Genomic DNA, 23,189 nt, shown 5'->3' on the forward strand with positions numbered 1-23,189 from the left:
TTGTCAACTTGGGAGTTTCTCAGACTTTATCTTCTGCCCCTGCCCATATCACATGGAGTCATCAAAGTGCTTTCTCCAAGGTGAGCCGACACCCTCAGAGTAAAGACTGGCTGTGCAACCTTATGTTTCCCAGGGTTACTGTATTGTTTATTTTACTCATCACATCCCTATTTTCATGTCACCTTGAAACTGGTATTAAGAAATGTGTGCGAGTGCACATGCATTTCAAACACTTTTTATCAAGCCTTATTATAGTTTTAATCAAGAGGGTCACTCGGGCTTTCTACTAGACCGCAGGAAGGGAGTGACTCTCTTAGCTTCCTTTTCCTCTGTGCTTTAGACCTTTGGTTTGCAGGCTCATTTTGAGTGGAGGTGTGTCTGTGGCTTATTTTTCTCTTGATCTCTGTACTCATTGTAGCCGGTATAGCTATTTTGCAGGAGCACTCCTGTATCTTCATCCCGCAACCCAGAACCAGATCTAATATTTACAACTGGGTGCTACTCTCCTGTGACAGAACCATGGAAAGACTTGTTCGTTCACTGAATCCCTCCTAGCCTGACCCAGGTACTTTGTATATGGCTTTGTGTTCTTTCTCTCACCATCTCAGATACACAATTCCACTTAAGAAGTAATCCCAACAAGTCTTCACAGCTTTTTGGCCTTCTTTCACAGGTTAGAACAACACATCTGGCTTCTGATTTAATATAAGGAACGTGGCTTCTGTCACCTACCACACATGCATACCCTCTACTAGAGAAACTGATTGCCCCAGGCTGCGTCTGGTATCAGAGTCTAGAAGACATTGGCTAAAGCCAACAGTTGCTTCTACAAATTTTTGTTCTGGTTAAGCATGAACATGTTTCTGTCTGAAATGGTATTTTCAAAAATCTGTTTTATCTGTTATTGCAATATTTAGAGAGAAGAGCACAGCAAAAAGCACAATCTGACAATGTGCTACCCGAATTAAAATATCCACCTCTGGATTTTGTAACTGTCGATCCCTTTAACAAAATTCACAATAAAACATCACTTTTTCTTTAACACCCGGATGAATTTAAACCTGTTTTGTGAAGCATTTCTCCTCTCATTTTCCTAGGAAGAATAAATAAACCTTCCCCTTAAGTCCTCACTGAACTTTACGTGGGTCTTAGAGCTATCATACTATATTGCATTGTTTTCTCGCATCTTCTCCTATGAAATTCCGAGCTCCCTGAGAGAAGGGATCTTATCTTGTTCAAATCTGAATCATCAGTACATAGCAATGTGCCTGCTAAATTAAGTGCTCAATGAATTATTGGAATTTAATAATTAAACACCTCAGTTTAATTTCTAGGACCTTATAATCTGACTCCACATAAGTCCTACTGCTTTTTTCCCCTTATTTCTTATACACCAGCTAAGTGTATTGCCTCATGTTTCCCAAACATGCTGTGACATGCTCATTCTTTTCTTTGGGCTTTTTTCTTACTTGGACTATTATCTCCCTGCTTTGAAAATCGGCAGTGTACCTGTGGTATATTTAAAAACTCTCTACTTACAGCAGTATTTTTAAATCATGAAATACAATGACCAATGTATATATTTTTAAAAGACATATCAATGAAAAGCCTCAGAAAAATTGCAGGGGCATCTAGGAGAAGCGATTCAAACCTAGGTGACATTAAACACAAGTTCAAGTTTCATCCTGATTGCATTGGCCTGAATTTCACTGAACTCTCTGATATATGTCAGCGTTTTAATGCGCAACAGAGAAATATGATGTCTGCTGTGTATCACGTTGAAGTGTGCTTTCCAGAGGTTCCAGGGCTAAGGAGCTTATTTGGACTTTGTTGTTATTGCAAAACCACACAAATATTATGCTGATGGTAAAGCCTACAATTTGACTAAAATGTACATTTAAAATGCCATGTATATGTTCCATCCAAACATATTAAACGAGTAGCACCAGTGCAACTTTGCATGTGTTTAGAGAGGAAATCATTTTAGTGTTTGGATTCATCCCACGCAGTTTTCAATTCACATCTTAAGAGTGTAGCAGGATACAATCAAAAATGGAATTCTGAAAGCTGAATCTCTTATTAGCATGTGTTTTTCTGAACAACAGACTTCAGATAAAGGAGGAATGGTCTCCTTCTCCTTTAGATATATCACATAGGAAATTCAAAGTGATTGATCAAATTTATGTCTCATATTAATTTTTGCAGCTGAATTTATGAAAACCACACAAGAAATGAGATCAGTTCTTCTCATTTATTTCAAGCTTGGCTAATAGGACATGTCTTAAAAGACAGGAAAATATGTAAATAAGATATGTGATTAAATGACTGTTAATTATAGATGCTTAATAAATATTTGTTAATTCACTATTAACTAAACTGACCAAAAAAGTGTATGTGTAAACATAGCATAATAGTTTAAGCCTACATATTTTGGATATGTCTGCCTATATTTAAACCCCAACTTCACCAGTCAAGCCAAGTATTAAGTATTCTCTGCCTCTGAAACTTCTTGCATAAAATCAATATCTTGTAGTACTTTTAAGTGAATATAGTATAGAATATATAAACCAATTGTATTCTCATATACATTCTCTAAAAAACTGTATAGGTACATAAAATATTTACACATATACAGTGTTGTTAGAAAATGAAATTAGCTAATTTATATAAATACATGAGTTTATATACAATTAAACATAAAAATGTGTACCAACATACACAGGAGCTCATATATATATATATATATATACATGCATGCGTCTGTGTCTGTGAAATGCTTTGAACACTTTGTACCTGATGAGTACCTGGTACATAGAGTAACTGGTTCATGATAAGTGAATAGTGAGTACCTGGTTCATGATAAATAATGTGTTACCAATTATCATCACTAACATTGATTTTTAATGACTGTCTATGCTTTTAGACAAGGCCACCATCTCTTGTACTGACTTTACGTCCACAGTAGCCTACCCCAGTTCATGGTCTGCTCTTTCCCACATCATCAGGTTTTCCTTATTTTTTTTTTTAAAGATTGATTTATTTATCTTAGAGAGATAGAGAGGGAGTGAACAGGAGGAAGGGCAGAGGGAGAGGGAGAGAATCTCAAGCAGAATCCCCACTGAGCATGGAGCCCAAATCAGGGCTCCACTTAGAGCTCTATTCCATGACCCTGAGATCACCAACTGAACCGAAACCAAGAGTCGGACACTGAACTGACTGAGCTACCCAGGCTCCCCATCAGGTGTTTCTTCTCTCCTGGATTTTCCTAAAGACATTCAAACAGGCTGATATTTCTCCCACCTTAACAAATCTTTCTTGACCCACCACTGGGGACAAGGTTTTTTTTGTTCACCCACCCCCAATAAGTGATGCAGGGCATCTATTTAGAAGTAATTTTGACCTGCATCTCATACTTTCAATTAACCAATACCAAATGAACTGTAGACATATATGTGAAAGATAAAACAATACATCTAATAGAAGAAAACAGGAGACTACCTTCACTATTTGGGGATAAAGATCTTTTAAATAGGACACAATAAGGCTCTAACCATAAAAGGAAACATTTGAAAATTGGACTTTGTTAAAATTTAAGCCTTCTGCTCATGAAAAGATACCTCTAGAGTAAAAAGGAAAGCCACGGAGTTGGCTAAGATGTTTGAAACTCATATAACCAAGTTTATATTCAGAATATATTAAAAACCCCAGCAATTCAGTAAGAAAAAGACAAGACAGTCTGATACAGATCCTGGACTAGCACTTTAGAGAAGGATATCCACGTAGCCAGTAACCAACTTAAATAGTAATCAGATAAATGTAAATTAGAATCAAAATGAAATACTACTGCATACTTACCAAAGTGGCAAAAAAAGAAAAAGACAGTTAATACCAACTGTTGGGCAAGGAACTCTCATGAACTGCCAGTGGGAGTATATGGGGACAACTACTTCTGTAATTCTTTGGGAGTATCAGCTGAAGCTGAACTTTATATATACCAAACGTCTAATGCTTTAAACGTACTATCCGATTGACATATATACTTCGCTACAGTCTGAACATGAGAACAGAGGATTTTATCTGTTGTGTTTGTTGGTGAAACCTAAGTGCCTAGAGCATACTTTGGCTCATTATAAATGTTTAACGAACAACTTTCAATTCCTTTAGTAACATTGTAGAAAGGTTTCTGAATGGAAGTGTTTTATTTGGTTCACGTTGCCTTTTGCATTTGTTATTATTTTTTGTGATTGGTCAGGACAAAATAGTTAATTCTATCCAAAAATACGATAAAGTTATAACAGTATGAAAATTACCATAAAAATCTATTTTAATTTTGATTTAAATAACTTCTTAGTCTCTCAAAATAAAAATAGTAAAACAGCATTTTTTTAAAAAGATTTTATTTATTTATTTGACAGAGAGAGACAGCCAGCAAGAGAGGGAACACAAGCAGGGGGAGTGGGAGAGGGAGAAACAGGCTCCAAGCAGAGCAGGGAGCCTGATGCTGGGCTCGATCCCAGGACCCTGGGATCATGCCCTGAGCCGAAGGCAGACGCTTAACGACTGAGCCACCCAGGTGCCCTTTAAAACAGCATTTTTAATCTCAAGTCTTAAACTCTGAGTCAAAATTCTATTTTTATGACACCTCAGTGATGTAAAGTGGACAGTGACAATTGTTCATGATCATTTAATCCAACTGTGACCTAAGTAATTGATTCTGGAGAAATTTAAAACAGTGTAGGTTCAAGTTATTATAAAGATGGTACTGTGTAGATTAACTGATTAATTTTCTAGACTCAGAGAGAAGATGCTGGCAATAAGAAGAGATTTATATTAGAAATTAGAAAGTCCTAAAGCAATGAAGCCTTGAACTAGATTTTTGTTATGGGTATGAAGACTGCCCTGAGAGTTTTAAGAAAACAGAAAATAACAAATATTTGTAGAAAAGCAGCAATATAGATGGCTTAAAATTTAAGCCCTCCTCCTTAGTTTCAGGTTAGAAAATGTGAATTTTGAGGGGCACGTGGGTGGCTCAGTCATTAAGCGTCTGCCTTCGGCTCGGGTCATGATCCCGGGGTCCTGGGATCGAGCTGGGCATCCGGCTCCTTGCTCAGTGGGAAGCCTGCTTCACCCTCTCCCGCTCCCCCTGCTTGTGTTCCCTCTCTCACTGTTTCTCTCTGTCGAATAAACAAATAAAATCTTTAAAAAAAAAAAAAAGAAAAGAAAAAAATGTGAATTTTGGAGTTTCCTTGGTTTAGAATTCTATGATTTTATATCTGGCATAGCACATGGTCCTTAATACAAGTTGAATGAGAAATTTAAAAAATTTTCATGATCTAGCACAAATCGTGAATACTTTTTCAGCTTTTGGAACTACACAAATGCAAGTGTGTTTAGTATTAGCTTAATTATGTATTTAATTTTTTAAAATATAATTCTATGTATTTTAAGATGTAACTACATTCAATAATTTGGTAGCTCTAATTTTGATGAAACATTTCCAGCCTTCTGAAGTAGTGGATAATCAGTAGACAAATATACTTATTATTTAGAGAAACTATGAGGTCATTTATATCTCCTTAAGCCTTAACTTCTGGGTCTAGATAATATAGAAAATGGCAATGACTATCTTGTAGTGTAGATCATATTTATACAGATTTGGTGCTCAGCCTGGTACCTGGTAGCATAGAATAAATGTATATATTTAAATAATTACATATGTATGTAAATATTATTATTGTTGCAGATATTCATAGTCAGTATTTTAAATACTTTCTTAATGACCCGGGAAACACCTAATTGTGCATATAACCAGTCTTGTTTATAAAGAAAAGTTTATAAAATCTAAATTAGAAATGAAAATATCATATTTCAATAGATTTATACTGATTACCCTAAGCACTCCAAGAATACATGTTTTTTGTTTTTTTGTTTTTTTTAAATAAAGTGTTCTCTCTCCCCCAGAAGGCATTTTTGGTTCTGACATATAAAGATTTTTAATATATCTACCTAAAATCTGTTGCTAGACTAAAGTAATTATAAACTAAATTGCGGCCACATATTGTTAAAATGTCCCTATTACCCAAAGCAACCTACAGACTTAATGCAATCTCCTATCAAAATACCAACAGCATTTTTCACAGAACTAGAACAAATAATTCTAAAATATGTATGGAACCACAAGATACCCATTCAGGGTATGCAACCCTGAATACCCAAAGCAATGTTGAGAAAGAAAAACAAAGCTGCAGGTATCACAGTGTCAGAATTCAAGATAACTACAAAGCTATAGTAATTGCAACAGCATGGTACTGGCACAAAAACAGACACACAGATCAATGGAGCAGAATAGAGAGCCCAGAAATAAACCCATACATTTACGGTCAATTAATCTACGACAGAGGAGGCAAGAACATATAAAGGAGGAAAAACAGTCTCTTCAACAAATGGTGCCAGGAAATCCTGCAAAAGAACAATATTGGACCACTTTCTGACACCACACACAAAAATAAACTCAAAATGGATTAAAAACCTAAATGTGAGACCTGAAACCATAAAACTCCTAGAGGGAAGTACAGGCAGTAATTTCTTTGACATCTGCCATAGAAACTTTTTTCTAGGTATGTCTCCTGAGGCAAGGGAAACAAAAGCAAAATTAAACTATTGGTACTACAGCATAATACAAAAGCTTTGCACAGTGATGGAAACCATCAGAAAAATGACAAAGCAATCTACTGAATGGGAGAAGATATTTGCAAATGATACATCTATCTGATAAGGGGTTAATATCCAAAATATATAAAGAATTTATACATTTATACAAGTAAACACCAAAAAACCCCCCAAATAATCCAATTAAAAATGGGCAGAAGACATAAACAGAAATTTCTCCAAAGAATACACAAAAATGGCCAATAGACTCGTGAAAAGATGCTCAACATCACTCATCATCAGGGAAATGCAGATCAAAACCACAATGAGTATCACCTCACACCTGTCAGAATGGCTAAAATCAAAAACACAACAAACAATTGTGGGTGAGGATGTGGAGAAAAAAAGAATCCTCGTGCACTATTAATGGAAATGCAAACTAGCACAGCCACTGTAGAAAATAATTTGGAGTTTCTCAAAAAATTAAAACAGAAATACCATATGGTCTAGTACTTCCACTACTGGGTATTCACCCAAATAAAATGAGAACAGTTAAATTGAAAAGATACATGCACCCCTTTGTTTATTGTAGCATTATTTACAACAGCCAAGATATGGAAGCAGCCAAGTGTTCACTGATAAAAAAATGCATAAAGAAGATGTGGTGTGTATATATATAGGATGGAATATTACTCGGCCATAAAAAGAATGAAACCTTGGGGCGCCTGGGTGGCACAGCGGTTAAGCGTCTGCCTTCGGCTCAGGGCGTGATCCCGGCGTTGTCGGATCGAGCCCCATGTCAGGCTCTTCCGCCATGAGCCTGCTTCTTCCTCTCCCGCTCCCCCTGCTTGTGTTTCCTCTCTCGCTGGCTGTCTCTATCTCTGTTGAATAAATAAATAAAATCTTTAAAAAAAAAAAAAAAAAAGAATGAAACCTTGCCATTTGCAACAACACAGATGCACCTAAAGGGTATATGGCTAAGTGAGAAGTCAGTATCATATGATTAATTCATGCATGGAATTTAAGAAACAAAACAACTATAAAAGACAAACAAACAAACAAAAAATCCCTAGACTCTTAAATAGAGAGAACTGGTCGTTGCCACAGAGGCGGTGGGTGAGGGGATGGCAGAAATAGATAAAGGGGATTACAAATACACTTACGGTGATGATCACAATGTCCAGGATTGTTGAGTCATTATATTGTACACCTGAAACTAATAGAACACTGTATGTTAGTTATGCTTCAATGATAAATTGAGACCACACAATAGAAAAATATTCATTTTCTAGGAGAATAGATAATGTATCTTGTTAAGATCAAATTTGGGGGGTGTCTGGGTGGCTCAATCAGTTACGCAACTGACTCTTGATTTTGGGTCAGGTCATAATCCCAGGGTTGTAAGATGAAGCCCTGTGTGAAGCCCCACACTGGGCGAGGAGCCTGCTTAAGATTCTTTCTCTCCCTCCCCTCATCTCTCTCACCCTTTTCAAAAAAGAAAATCAAATTTTGAAAACAATAGAACTCTCGAGGACACTGCAATTATAAGAATAAACTTTAAAAATGTTTTTATAACTGAAAAATGTACTTCTATCTATGGCAAATATTGACCACATAATATTTAATTAAAAAAAAACCCTAAAAGTTACTGTACTTTTGTTTAACTTACTCATGAATTGTTTTCACATTAGCTATAGGATATTTAATTACTGATATTAAAAACAAGCAAGCATAATAGAGCCATTTGAAAACTGCATTTGATTCTCTCAATTAAAAAGCAAGGTTTCCTTCACTCTTAAATCTGCATTCCTTTAACTTGGAAAGAATCTAGTGACAATGATTCTGCATCATCTAATCTATAGCAGGCTACCCAATTCCTAGGGAAAAAGATATGAGCCTATCATAAATAAAACTGATGGACATAGTTGTAGCTCCTTCGTTACTCCTGGGGATGGGTACAGAGAGGGAAATTATTGGAACTGAAATCATATTTAGTTTTTAAAACTGTATTTATGATTTAGAGAAGAGCCAAGAACAGAAAAAAGTTTAAACAGTTATTAGGGGTTTTATGGAAACTGAATAAAAGCATGGTTTCAATGGGAAGCCAAATGTAAGTATAAGAAAAAAAATAGCAGCACTGGCAGGAAACTCTCTGTTTCCTTGAAATAATACATTAAAAATGAAGACAACCATTCTTGAAATACAATGACAAAGCAAACAAAAAATGATTTCCCCATTCTAAGGCCTTTCCAAAGTTAGGGCATTACTTGTCTGTTGGCTTTTTGATTGAATCCTTGATTTGACATTCAACTTTACAGGAAGCTGTTAATTCTCATATGCCATTCTATGTTCTACTTTTATTACTGAAACATTGTTCAAAATCTTACACATCCAGGTAGCTACTTTTCTCTGTAAGCTATATGCTAATAATATAAAACAACCTTATTTTGTTTGATTTGTTTAAATAACAAATTATTCAGTGTCTACATGACAGATATTTTATTAGGTTCTGTGAAAAATAGAATAATTAGATATAGTCACTTTCCTGAAAGCAACTTATAACTAAAGGGGAAGAAATAAATATAAATTACATATGTATAAATATCTAAATATACAGGCATATAAAATACATGAATATATGCATACTCTAGATAGAGATGGGAGAAAAAAATGAAGTTGAAAAAGTTATTAAGGAATAGAACTTCCAACAGTGTCCTCTAAAACAGAAAGAAGCTGAAAGGAACTCTCAGTATTCTGAGGGATTTTTCCAATTTGGGATAAGAGATCTTATTACTAAGTTGGAACAGTAAAAGTCGTGAGGCATGAGGAGGTCAGTGCTGGTGCAAAATTATTTGAAGGATTCATACCATTCACTAGAGAATGACAGAGGAAAAGAAACTTCTGGTAAACATAACAGTATAAGAAAAACATGGTTTCTTCTAAGAAAATGAAGACATTAAAAAAAACCTAGTACTGAAGCTACCATCTGTGAGATTATGACTGAATGCCTCTAAGTCAGAATCCCGCCCAGGCAGCGGAACGATTCGGCACGCAGCCCTGCAGAGCCTCGGTTGGCCTCGGTTATCCAGTCCCCACTGTCCCTGCCTGCGTAGCCTGGCATGCCCCGCCGCAGCCTGCAGTGCAGCCGCCGGGTTTGGAACGGAGAGCCCCTCGGCCTGGGAAATGGGGCGTGGCCAGAAAGGGGGCCGCCCCCTCGCCCTTCACGCAACGCACGTTCGCACGTTCGCACGTTCGCACGTTCGCACGTTCGCACGTTCGCACCTTCCCGGTGCTAAACCATTCCTAGAGGAACTGCTTCTGGGTCTAGAGGAACTGCTTCTGGGTCGGAGTTTTGTACGTAGCAGAGCAGCTCCCTCCCTGCGATCTGTTGAAAGTCAGCCCTTGACACAAGGGTTTGTAACAAAAAAATTAAAAAGAATTAAAAAATTAGGATAATAAAAAAAAGAAAAAAAACGCTAGTACTATACAATTTTTTCACATTTTAAAAACTTCAAAAAATTGTAAGCAGACACTATTAGAAGAGCAGGGATTGAACATTTTTAAGAGCTACACATTTAAAAAATCTTTGAGTTTTTTCAGTGATACATGTAGATGGAAGGAGGCTTTCCCTAACATTTACAGGGTCTGGGGCAAGTATACAAATGATTGTCAGATACCGTATAGGGAAATGTTCTCTTACACCGACCTAGAAGGCAAGGTAGGAGCTTAGAATTATCTAATTGCTAGGAAATTGGCAATGCATGAAGAACCAGCCCTGGCTCAAGAATAGCACACCCTGCCCTTCTATTCCTAACTCCATTGACCTGTACTGTGAGGGGCCATGTACAAATGTGGACACCCCAATCTACCTATTCAAGCTCTCTTTACATATCCACAAAAGGGCACCTAGTGCTGTGGTTCATTTTGAGAGGAAGGACTGCAAGGAGACCCAAGTTCATTCAGGCAGCTTGAGTAAAGAATGCCAAGATCTCAAGTCCCCAAACTATGGTCTAGAAGTTGGGGTGTGGTTCTGATTAGGCATGTCTGTTAGCTTACTCAGATTCCTCACCTTGTAGGAGGAACACGGCCAGAGGTGGACCAGACTGGAGAACTTCTAAAGCAGTGGTACTCCAAGAGTGGTACACCAACTGATACCATGAACTGCTTATTACTGGTCCAAGATGAAATAAAGAACTTTACCAGAATGTAAGTAAATGAAATCATTAAACATGTTATTTTAGCTAACAGTTTTCTTCTTTCCTTGGGATGACTTGCTGAAGAAATCAATGTTAGCTTGCATCCTGATGCAAGCTCTTTATCTAGTCTTGGATCCACGCATGAAGTGGTACTGATCTACAGAATATGGCTAAAACTGGGGCCACTCTTGACCAAATCCAGAAATTAGAATTACAAAACACCAATAAAAACAAACAATAGGAATCAAACATGTTTGATGCACAACGTATACCCAAATAGGTATTTCCAACATAAGGTTAAATATTTCCATTGTTCAAGACAGTCCCGTCAGAGGTAAAGTCACTAGTAAATTCACATTAGATCCTTCCTAGTGATAGCATCAGTGTGACTGAAAGATGTCAAAGACAAAATATGAAGACTCTGGATACTAAATACTTAAAAAAAAAAATCCGTAAAGTAAGATACGTTGTTCAGATGTGGCCTAACCATGTATTCTGTTTTCTTCCTAGGCTACTGCTACTAGTCATAATGAAATATGATGATTCTATGAAAATGATTCTGATAATCTAATGTAAATCCTTTTTGTTTCGTTTTGGTTTGGTTTTTTTTTAAAGTAGGCTCCATGCCCAGCATTAAGCCCAACACAGGGCTTGAACTCATGACCCCAAGATCAAGACCTGAGCTGAGATTAAAAGTCAGACTTTAAAGGCTGAGCCACCCAGGTGCCCCTGCAACCAAATGTTTTTATTTCAGGACCATAGAAAATATTCAGTTGGAGCTATTATAGCAGATGTTCTATCTTCTACTTTAAAGATGTCGGAAATATTAACATTCAAATTTATAGAGTTGATTACTTGGAAGTTGCCTCCCAATAACTAGAGATTTTCCCTTAAGAATCACTCTAAGGGAAGAGTTTAATATATTTGCCTCTTTGTTTTAACAGATGTAACTACTTCACAGAGAGGCTGGCTATCAAAGAAACTTTAGCTTCAAAAATATTTCCCTTGAATATTAATCAGTAATAAAATGATTTAATCTTGGAAATTGCGATGTCATTCCATCAGAAAATGGATTTAATTTATACACATTTATTTTGCACACTTTAGAACAGTTTTTTTTTTACAGTAGCAGAATACCACTAAAATATTAAATCTAATAGACATTAAAAAAGAAAAATCAGCAGAGTGAATGTAAGGAGATCATTTCAAAAGAAGTTAATTTGAGCTCAACAGCTGTAGAGTGCAATTTCATTCTTACATGGGCTTAAGTGTGCAGATCCAGGAAAGAGCAATTGAGACCTCTTTAAATCTAATCCAGCCTCTGGCTCTAAAACTCATTTGGCTCTAGGGATGATCCAGATGTTCAGGTTCCTTTTAGGTCAAGACTGAAAGAAATCTAAGAATGGAATTAAAATATGCCCCAACTACAAGAGGTCATGAAGGCTGGCCTGTTGATCACTTTCTTTTTATAGATATGGAAACTGAGTTCTGGAAAGGGAAAGTGACTTTTCATGGAACTTCAGGGTAAGTAACTTCAGACTCACAAAAAATGAAATTATTTTCCTCTATAAATCAGGATGCACCCTCTACCGCTGCTGCCTCTGAAACTTATTAATTACCTTCTTTTAGTCACCCAAGCTTACTAAGAATAACTTATAATTTGTAAGAAGCACATTTTTTTCTAGGCTGGACCATCCAATTTTTGATACATAGCCACATCATTTATTCTTTCAGCCAAATATATGCTGAGCAACTTCTATGTGCAAAGTATTGCTGGGCATGATGAATCACAGAGAGATTGTTAAAACACTCTTACTATCATCAAAAGCTCACAATCTAGTAAGGGGTGATAAGAAATAGATACAAATATCTGATGTGATATTTATACTACAATTTTCGAAGGATCTAATACTTAGGTAATTAGTAAAGATTATATCCCATGGAGTATATGGGGTTTGAAGATAAAAGCTTCAAATATGAGATCCTTGCTGGGATTCAAAGTGTTTCCCTGGGAAGGAATAGAAACAGTCTAAGTTGCCAAGGCAAGCTGGCAGCTCAAGAATGAAGCGGAAGTGATTATAGGAAGCAGATACCAGAGCCTAGCTGAGAAGGAAAGTCGATAAAGTACCTAAGAGAAGGAAAAGGAAAAGAACCAGTTCACCACAACTACAACCCAGGAATGTTACAGCTGAAATAGTGTCAGAATAAAAGAACTTGGTCCAAACCATGTTCATTTGAAGATAAGTGCCAGGCTCTATACGCTATTCTGGGTACTTATTGTTTGAAGTGGGGAGGCAGCATTCAGTGTTTGTCAAAGAAGTCTATACTTCTATTTTCTATCAGACAACAGTCACACTGTACCATGCCTATCAAATCCAACTAATAATGAGTACGGACAGGTCCCATTTGGGTCTTATTTATTTGAGAATTTTTTTCTAATGAGGTTTTCAAATTGTTTGAGAATAAATCATTGTAATATGATCCTGAAGAATGAATTCTAAGGACAGCAATATTCTATTGTATAATTTTTTTCTTCAAAGATTTATATATTTGAAAGAGAGGGAGAGAAAGAGTAGGGTAGGGGTGGAGGCAGAGGGAGGGAGACCATCCTGAAGCAGACTCCCCGCTGAGCCCAGAGCCCTATGAGGAACTTGATCCTAGGACCCCGAGATCATGACCTGAGCCGAAATCGAGAGTTGGCTGCTTAACCAACTGAGCAACCCAGACACCGCTACTGTATAATTTTATATAATCATCTTAATCATAGAGAATTTCTAGAATGTATAGAAAAGAATACAAGTAATAATCACCCATAACTTACCAACAAGGACCCAAAGTAACTATTGTTAAAATTCTGGTTTTACGTATGAATATGTATGTAGGTAGACATATAAATGTGATATGTGTATATGTAAGAGGTGATTAAATGTTCACGTCTGGAAAATATTGTTTCATATGCCTTGGAAACTCATGAAAATAAAATTCATTAATAATCAAAGAAATGCATTTAAAAAGAAGAAACTATTTTTCAACAAATTAGAAATGACACAATTAGTGTTCTAGTTGAGCCAATGTTCTAGCTGAAAGCAACTGAAAAAGGACCTACCTGTCACCAGGTAGAAGTAAGCTATCCTCAGTGAGGATCCTCAAATATCTTACCCACAGAGAAAACAAATTGTTATTTTAAGCCACTAAGCTTTGAGTTAATTATGCAACACAGTTAATAGAAACAAGAGTACCTAGTGTGTAGTATGAAACATTAGTACCTCGTAAGCTAGTTTTGAACTCAGCAACCAGCATCCAGAAACATAATTCAGTACCTAGAATTAGTCACTGAAAGGTCACGCTTTCAAAGACAGATTCTCTTGACATGGAAATGAACTGCCATTTTCTATAGTGTTATTTCTATATATACTATTTCTTGTAAGATTTTGACCATAAACTAATGTCTTATGTGCTATTTCTTATATTATTTTGCTTATATGGTATTGTTGTGTTTTTTAATAACATAATAATGTGTTTTATGATTATGTTCTATCTCTGCACAGGGTGTAAGTTGGGTCATTTAACAAACTAAGTCAGCGTTTGAATCTAATTGCAATGTATGGCAGTCTGGACACCAAGGGTTCCTGAGAAGGAATTTCAGAATGGAAGAAAAGATCCTACTTCTCGCAATGATTTGAGGTTGTACGCTAGTGCTTTGGCAAGCCCTGTACTCTTCCAAGTCCCTCATTCCTCATTTCCAAACAGAGGGTTAGAGAGCTGTTGATGTCTAAATTGCCATCTAATCAAATCTTACGAATCTGGACTTAAAGTACCAAACCACATATTTCTACAATGTTTATTGTAATTTATCTCTTAAACATGTTCCTAACACAAGGAAAGATTATAAATAGGTTTTAGATTTCTAAAACCCAATTGGTGGGCGCCTGGGTAGCGCAGTCGTTAAGCGGCTGCCTTCGGCTCAGGGCGTGATCCCGGCGTTGTGGGATCGAGCCCCACATCAGGCTCCTCCGCTATGAGCCTGCTTCTTCCTCTCCCACTCCCCCTCCTTGTGTTCCCTCTCTCGCTGGCTGTCTCTCTGTCACATAAATAAATAAAATCTTTAAAAAAAAAAAAAACCCAATTGGTGCAATTTCAGATGATAGCTACTGGAGAAAGGACTGTCATGATTGAGATCATGTGATTCATATTAACTTTTTTTATCTAGAAATTTGTTCTAAAACCTAGAAATGAACCAGAGTTCTATGAATAAATCTACGTTATAAGGCATCAAGATTCTGCTTTATTTTATGTAAATATTTCAAGGCAACTTAGACAAAATGTTTTTAAAAATTACCGCAAGCATTTTAAAAAGATGAAAATTGAACTGGGCGCATGCAGGAAAGAATAATTAGGATGGTGAAGTACTTGACACCATGATGTTGGGTGAAAGAACTGGAACATTTATTCTGGGAAACAGGCTGGAGGAGAGTGTGTAGCAAAGAGGATAGTTTATTCTTTGTGGCCCTTAGGGGAAGAACAAGAATGGATTCATGGGATTAAAGAGAAAAATATTTGACTCATTATCTGTGAAAGAACTTATGAAACTGAATAGAGGAAATCTCATTTAAAATGGAGTTGGGAGGCCAGAAGAGGGAATTCTCATGCCCTACAACTCTTTCTCAGTTGCAGACACCAACAGGAAGAGACATACTTTGCATTCCCAATGGGAAGAAGCCGACTCTAGTATTCCAGTAGGAGAAAGGAAGAATTTCTTCCCCCCACCCCAGCAACAGCTTAGCCAACAATACCGCAACCCAGCCAGTGAGAAACTGGCACCATCCTGAACTTTCTCACTCCTCCAATGGACTTTTGTTCAAAGCAGCTGCTCCCAACTCCATGCTTTTCTCTATAAAGTAATTCTCCCCTCCTCTGATTTCCAGACTTGCCTATGGTTTCCCATAGCTTGTCCCAAATTGCAGTTTCTCTGCTATTCCCAAACAAACCCATTTTGCTCACAGAATAAATGGCAATTTTACAAGGTTGACATTTTTAAAATCCCCTCATAAAGGTGTCAAATAGATTATAATCACTTGAGAGAAATTCTTCCAAGTAAGTTCAAGAACTAGTTTCATTTTCAGGTTACTCCAAGAGTCTAGGTGATCTGTTTATATGCATAAAGATACTTCTGATTAAAAAAGAAGTTTCTGTACAGACTATTCCTCCTGGATTTGGGGCAGGAGAAGGGCAAAGGCTCGAGGCTGCACTTTGGGGATGGTTAATATTGCAGATTTTTTCAGGGATGGTAGAATCAACTCCCAGGCAAATGGTCCCATTACAGGTCTGAAGCATTCCCAAGGTTAGCAAACCTTCAAAGACAAACACACATTTCTCTAAAGGCTCCTGCACCAAAATTACATCAATGTGTTCTTAAATTCTTGTATTTTAAAACCCATGATTTTCTTGTGGTGAGTGCCTCAGAGCCATTGGAGACCTCGAGGATGAGGACTTGCCAAAGCCAGTTGTGGCCCGGGCACTTGTGCCAGCTGGACGGTCATGCTTAACTTTGGGTTTCTTATTTTCCTTCTTCTTGCAGCTCTGAGTAAAGGACCTTTTCTTGGCTTTCTTGGGCCACAAATACTGGACTCTGGGCTGAAGTAATCTTTAGAACTAGGCCGTCATAGGGTACCTCTGAGGGAAAGTAAGAATTCTTTTCCTTTCAAAGGGATTTGACCAGAACCATTTTCCACCTAGGAGCTTCCATTAGAGAATTCAGAGCACCCTTTCTGCTTCTTCACATTTCTGAAAAGAACAGCTTTTCTCTGCATACTTCATAGCTTGAATGCATGTCCTTATTAACACTATGGCTCCTGCCATGTGCATGTGCTTTTAGATTCCTGGATAACCTGCTGATGCACCGAAACACAAGCTATAATTACACATAAGAAATGACCAGTATCAAAATGTTATTACCATTCTGGCTCTTCAGACTGGAATTTTAGTACTGTTGAGTTTCCTAGATTCCCTGTCAAACAATGGTGGAGACAAGCGCTGAAGAGCACAGTACAAATCCCCCAATTTATAATTGAACAAATATTTGCCCTAAGATGTTGAGTACTGACTGAACATACAAGGCAAGTCTCTTTTTTCCTTGCCTGGGGCTCTACCAACCACACCCTGCTTATTCATAAGACATGTTCTCAGCCTCCATGGAGTTCCTAAGGCCGTGACTAAGTGTCTGGCTACTATAATAAAGGAGTCTCTTATGGAAGAAAGAGCCCAGAAATCAGAGTTATTTGGTTAAACTAGATACCAAATACAGGGTTGTATATTAAATATTCAAATACAAACTTCTTTCCTTCTAAAAATCTCAAATGGAAAAAATACCAAAAAATTAAATAGTATGTATTCATAGCATGTGAGACAGGAAGACTAATTGTCTTAAGCATCTTGAAATGTAGGAAAATATAAGAAAATCATGTTATATACATTCTACAGGTAGCATAAGTGTGGATATAAGACATGAGGTCCATCTTTATGTGCACATATTAGAAATCAGTTTGCATGCAAATGCATTAACTATGATTATCAGCTTCATTCTTATGTTAATATTCTGTATATTATACACTGGTCTCTAACATTCAAGTGTTTAATAATATTTTTGTTAGTTTTCTTTCAACTGATAGCAATATAGATCACTCTTTTGATCCACTTGCTTGGCAAAAGTTGAAATGTTGATGGGGAATTTCAGCTCTTTATGACACTACTATGTGAGTTTAAGGAAATTTGCCTTTTTTATCTTTGGAAAACCAAGCCAATTCAAGACACATTTATCTAGTGCTACTTTAGAATGTACTACCTATACCTAGAGACAATTAAGTTTCTAAAGAAGAAAAATGCAGTAACATGTATGCAGAACGTGATCATGTGCACATGGACTGGAAAATGCAGGAGGAGCTCAGGGATTTGTGACATCGTGTGACCAAAGTCTGTAGAGTGGTGGCAGGAGGCAATATGGTGAAGATTAATCTAGAAGAGTGAGTGAAGAGCTTGGATCTTATTCTACTATATGAATCCTACTGCCCATTTTCTCCCATCTTCAACAATACATTAAAGGAGTTTTAAGAAAGATAAAACTCTGGAGGTAGATAGCCCGGGTTCAAAATTTGGCTTCTCTACTTCATACGTAACTTTGGACACTTTTCCTACCATGCCTCTGGTTGGACAGTTGTCAAATGGGGATAAAGATAATATAGACTTTGTTTAGTTCTTATAGGGAATACATAATGAGTATGTTCATGTTGAGTGAGTGCTCAATACATCTTGGTCATTAATATTAGTACCAAAAAAATTCCATTTTTTATTTTAGTGAATTTCAGTCTTATTTCTGGAAGAATTCTTTAATGTGAAATGTTAATTTCAATACTATCCTCTGTTGTGACTTAGTATTATTTTAAATGAATTTGGAGCTGTGGAGATAAAGTTATATTCTGAAAAGGAGGATAGGAACCAGGTGGGTTAGGCCAGAATCTTGGTTCTACTAAGTATTTGACAACAAAAAAGTAATTTAAATTCTCAGAGAATCATCTCCTTGGCTGTAAAGTGGGGATGATTCTTGTCCTACTTCACTGTTCTAGTTTCCTCGAGGTCACTGTCATTGACTGAGACTGGAAAAGTAAGTAGGAAGCAGACCAGGCAAGGCCTTGCAGATGTTAATAAGGATTTGGTCTTCATCCCACAGGCAACGGAAAGCTATGTGAAGATTTTTGGTAGGAGAGAGAATGACCAAATATTAGTTTCTTAAAGACCATGCTGACAGCAATGTGGAGCATGTTTTGGAGGAAAGTAAGAGTAGATGAAGGATGCCATATCAGAGTCCATTACGGTAAACAATAACAGTGGCCTCATTTGAGGTGCAGGCACTCAAACTGAGCGATCTGTGGACTGAGAACTGTCTTGGAGATAACACTAACTGGAGAAGCTGGTTTGGGAGGAAAAAGAATGGGAGGAGTCAAAGATGACAAGCAGGTGTGGCCCTGAACAAGTGGTAGAAAGTGGGGTCACTGACTAGGCAGACTGAGCAGCACTGAATGAAGAGCTAATGCTATTGGTGGAGGAGGAAGATAATGAGTTAGTTTTGAATGTGTGTTGAGTTCATGGTGCCTATGAAGCCTCTAAATATAATTGTGAAACAGACAGATGGATCAATGGCCTGGATCTTAAAAAAAAAAAAAAAGGTTTGGGTTAGTGGTATAGATTTGGTATCCATTGTCAGTGGTTTTATCCATTAAAACCAGAAGAGTGGAATTGCCAATGGTTTTATCCATTAAAACCAGAAGAGTGGAATTGGTGATATATAGTGATATATAGTCCTAGATAGACGGTGGAGAATAGAGGACAGGAAGCCTAAGATCCATAAAGAAATGTGATAGTTCGATAAAAGCAGATGAGCCTTCAAATAAGACTACAGTAAGCGGCCAGGAAAAAGAAAACTAGAAGTTTGTAAGTTTTAGAAGCTAAAGGAACAAAATGTTTTCAGGAGGAGAAAGTAACTGACCATTTTGGAGATGACTGAGTGATCTTAATAAGCTAAGGAATGAGAAGTTTCTCCTAGATTTGTTAAAATAGAAGACATTGAAAATCATGGTGAGGCAGTTTTGGTAGAATGTAAGAGGAGAATCAGACTGCAGAGGGTGGAGGAATTCTCTTGCAGTGTTAAGACTGATGATTGTGAACTGATTTGCATACTTTGATAATAAATCAGTCCAGCTGTGATTTTTTTTTTTCTCCAATAGTGCACTGTACCTTGGGTACAGGCACAGAAAAGTTGAGAATTCAAAACTCACATTGATTCAGGGGATGTGGTTCGTTGGCAAGGTGGAATGAGAGAGGAACGGACAGGGAAGTTAGGGAAGAGAGTGGTGGCAGCAATGACCCCACGTGGACATTGACCAGATAGAAGGAGGGTACAGAGCTGACAGGTGGAAGCAAGCAGAGGATTTGAATTAATCAATAATTGCATGGAGGCTGAAGTTCAGCTGTTCTAAGGGTAAATAAGCCAATAAGGTGGAATTTATAGGAGGAGACTGTAGTCAGAATCCGAGATTTTGGTATTATTTGTCTGACAGGCGGAATAGTTTAGGTGCTGACCAGAGAAGGTTTGCAGTTTGGGAAATAGCTATTCATTTTCCTTGTTATGGACTAAGGATCTGAGGGTCCTTGATGTCAAGTACCCATTTGTGCCTCCAAAAAGTGACATAGTAGTATGACGGGTTGAGAGCTAACGTCTCAGAGGAGACTCCATAGCTGGAGAGCAGTGGGGTTAAACTCCAGGTAGGAAATTTGGATAAATGGATCTGGAGCTGAAAAATGGGGTCTGAGCTGGCAGTACAGATCTGAGATCCATCTGAATGTAGGTGATCAAAAGAAATCTATGCAAGGTTCAAAATCTAATTTTTCAGATTTCAGAATATTTTGCAGTTTAGGTCACAGAATGTAGTTTTTTGTTTGTTTTTGTTTTTATTACTACAAACAAAATACATGTTAACAATGTTACAAATCACTGACAAGCCAAAAGAAGAAAATGAAAATAACATACACTCTCACCATGGAACTAAACACTGTTATTACCTGACACGTTATCTCAGGTCTCTCTCCTGGAGGCATATGCATATCTAGATAAGTTTTACAGAAACAAGCCAGGACTGCACATATTGTTTTATAGTATTTTTTCATTAAGGTAGGTATCATTAATATTTTTGTCACTAAATATCTACAACACAAATTTTCACTCCTTACAAAGCAATATTTATCTGTCCAGCTCCAGATACGATACAACATTCAAAGGACATATTCTAGTTTTTAATTCCACGTTGAAAGAGAAAAGTTTTCAAAGCACTGATTAGATGTGTGCTTTGGGATATGTCTCTTCTCTCTAAGCCAGGGTGTTGAAAGGATTGGATTAGTGGATCTGTAAAATCTTTTACAGCTCTATAATTTCTGTTCTGTTCTATTTTATTCTCTTCTATTTTAAAACATTAACTGGTAACATCCTACTAAATTCAGTATGTGGTAAATGTATTCATCTGATTATACTTAGAAGAAAACTGGGGCAGAGAACGTTAAGTGGCTAACACTGACTTCTCGGGAGAGTGAGAGCCAGGGCTGGGAACGCAGCCCCGAGTGCCTTGCTCCAGTATGTGGAGTTCGCTACTCAGCAGAACCCTGCTGGTCACCCCACCCTGCCACTCTGAAATACTGACTTACCCAATTTGAACCTCAGAGGTTTCTGAGGTTTCAACCTCACGAACGGGTTTCAACATCACTAACCCTTATGGGCCAAAGCCTGCTTTCCAGTCCCAGTGTGGCTTCCTTCTGGACATCCCCCCTTTCCAGACCAGGATTCCAGCTCAGCATTTGCAACAAACCTCTGCACTCTGGATCCAGAGTCGTATCTTGCCTTGTCAGATCCCCTTTTAATCTTTAGTGATTATTCTGTTGGATCATGCCACTGAAGCGGATTCCAATATTCTACTCATTTTAACGTTTCTTTTGCGGACAGTTTTTGTCACAGTGTAATTTGTTTGGGGGCAGATTGGAGTCTGTGATTACAGACTACCATTACATTAGTCAGTGCAAACCTTGGCATTTATAGCTGTTTCTCTTTTGTGGTACATTTTTAAAGTTGACTTTTATTAAATTTTCATGAAGATACAGTATTCACGTATGGTTGACAATAAAGGAAGGCAAAATGCTTTATGGAATTCATGAGCAAAATAGAACTCAAACTAGGAAATCTAATGTCAATTTCCCTGAGTAGCAGTTCATACCAATATTAAGAATAAAAGGGTATTAGGTGTCTACACTGAATGAATTTAATTGGGAAATTTTTTATACACAGGTTCCATTCTTGATGATAACAGCCCTTATTTCAGGAAGTCCATCAAGGTAGCTGCTTCACTATCTCCCTGGATTATGGTGGAAATGGAAATACGTTTGAAAAAGTAGGATATCATTAGTATCTGTTCTTTTATTTGTACATGGGTAATATACACTCACACAGAGTTGTCAAAATTTTTTAAAATCTTGCTTAAAAGTTGGGTGATCAGGGGCACCTGGGTGGCACAACGGTTGAGCGTCTGCCTTCGGCTCAGGGCGTGATCCCGGCGTTATGGGATCGAGCCCCACATCAGGCTCCTCCGCTATGAGCCTGCTTCTTCCTCTCCCACTTCCCCTGTTTGTGTTCCCTCTCTTGCTGGCTGTCTCTGTCTCTGTCAAATAAATAAAATCTTTAAAAAAAAAAAAAAAGTTGGGTGATCAAACACACCGTCAATAAGCAATTGCCCTTAGAAGGTTTGATGATGGACATTCAAGAAGCCTGTCAGGAATCGTAAACATTTTACCTTTTAAAAATATGAAGACAGAAATGTAATAAACTGGTATTTATTTTTCTGGGGAAATTTTTTATTAAAGTTTTTTCTTAAATGATAAAGAAAATTCTCCAAATGCTCTTCTCAGCTGAACCCCAATCTAATATTCACACCTAAACTTCTTGAACTATTCAGAGCCCTTTAGTTATTTCACACTAAGTATAACTGAACCAAAATTTCATTTCCTCTCCTCAAAAAAAAACTTATCTCAGTTTCAAATCATCGTCAATGGTATCTTCCTTACTTTATATAAGTGTAAAATTTTGTTCCATTTTTACTTCTCTTAACAATCACATCTAATAAAAATCTGAAGATACCTCTTCCCTCCACACCCCATAATTTTGCATACGTTGATAACACATACATAAGACCCATAAGATCTTTGACATACCACAATTTTAAATGAGTTATTCAGCCACACAAATTTCTCCTTAGAAAGAGGGACAGAGACAGGAAGACAGAGAGCAAGTGCTTTCCTCAAATTTTACATCTTATGCTTAAAAAAGGGATATCCCTAGACCAATATTCAGTAATCTTCAAATATTGGTGCTGTATGTAACATTTATAACATGAAGTGTTAGTGTTTTGTTATTCATTTTTTTTCCTGTAGTCATGATCTACTTATTACTATATTGAAATATTTGTCATACTTTTTTTTTGCATTTTAAAAGCCCTTTTGTTAACACTTATTAAAACTATTTTATTTTAAAGATTTACTTATATATTTTCAGAGAGACAGAGTGCATGAATGGAGGGAGGGGCAGAGGAAGAGAGAGAGAGAGGAAGCAGACTTTCCTCTGAGTGCAAAGCCCAACATGGGGCTTGATCCCAGGACCCTGAGATCATGACCTGAGCCAAAACTGAGTCTGACTCTTAACTGACCGAGCCACAGTCACCCTTTATTAAAACTATTTAAAGTTAATACTCTGTTAAA

The 23,189-nt window shown here is 37.2% G+C and overlaps 1 protein-coding gene across 1 annotated transcript in view; it reads left to right on the plus strand.

Moving 5' to 3' along the window:
- The first annotated feature begins 9,652 nt into the window (after nucleotides 1-9,652).
- The window catches only part of GMNC (geminin coiled-coil domain containing), a 183,615-nt gene continuing 170,078 nt past the window's right edge, over nucleotides 9,653-23,189 (plus strand). Inside the window, exons 1-2 of the mRNA XM_040621735.1 lie at nucleotides 9,653-9,890; nucleotides 10,725-10,854. Of these exons, the coding sequence (XP_040477669.1) occupies nucleotides 9,653-9,890; nucleotides 10,725-10,854 (368 nt within the window). The remainder of the gene's footprint in view (nucleotides 9,891-10,724; nucleotides 10,855-23,189) is intronic.

Source organism: Ursus maritimus, unplaced genomic scaffold (genome assembly GCF_017311325.1).
Source record: "Ursus maritimus isolate PB19 unplaced genomic scaffold, ASM1731132v1 scaffold_4, whole genome shotgun sequence".
NCBI lineage: Eukaryota > Metazoa > Chordata > Mammalia > Carnivora > Ursidae > Ursus > Ursus maritimus.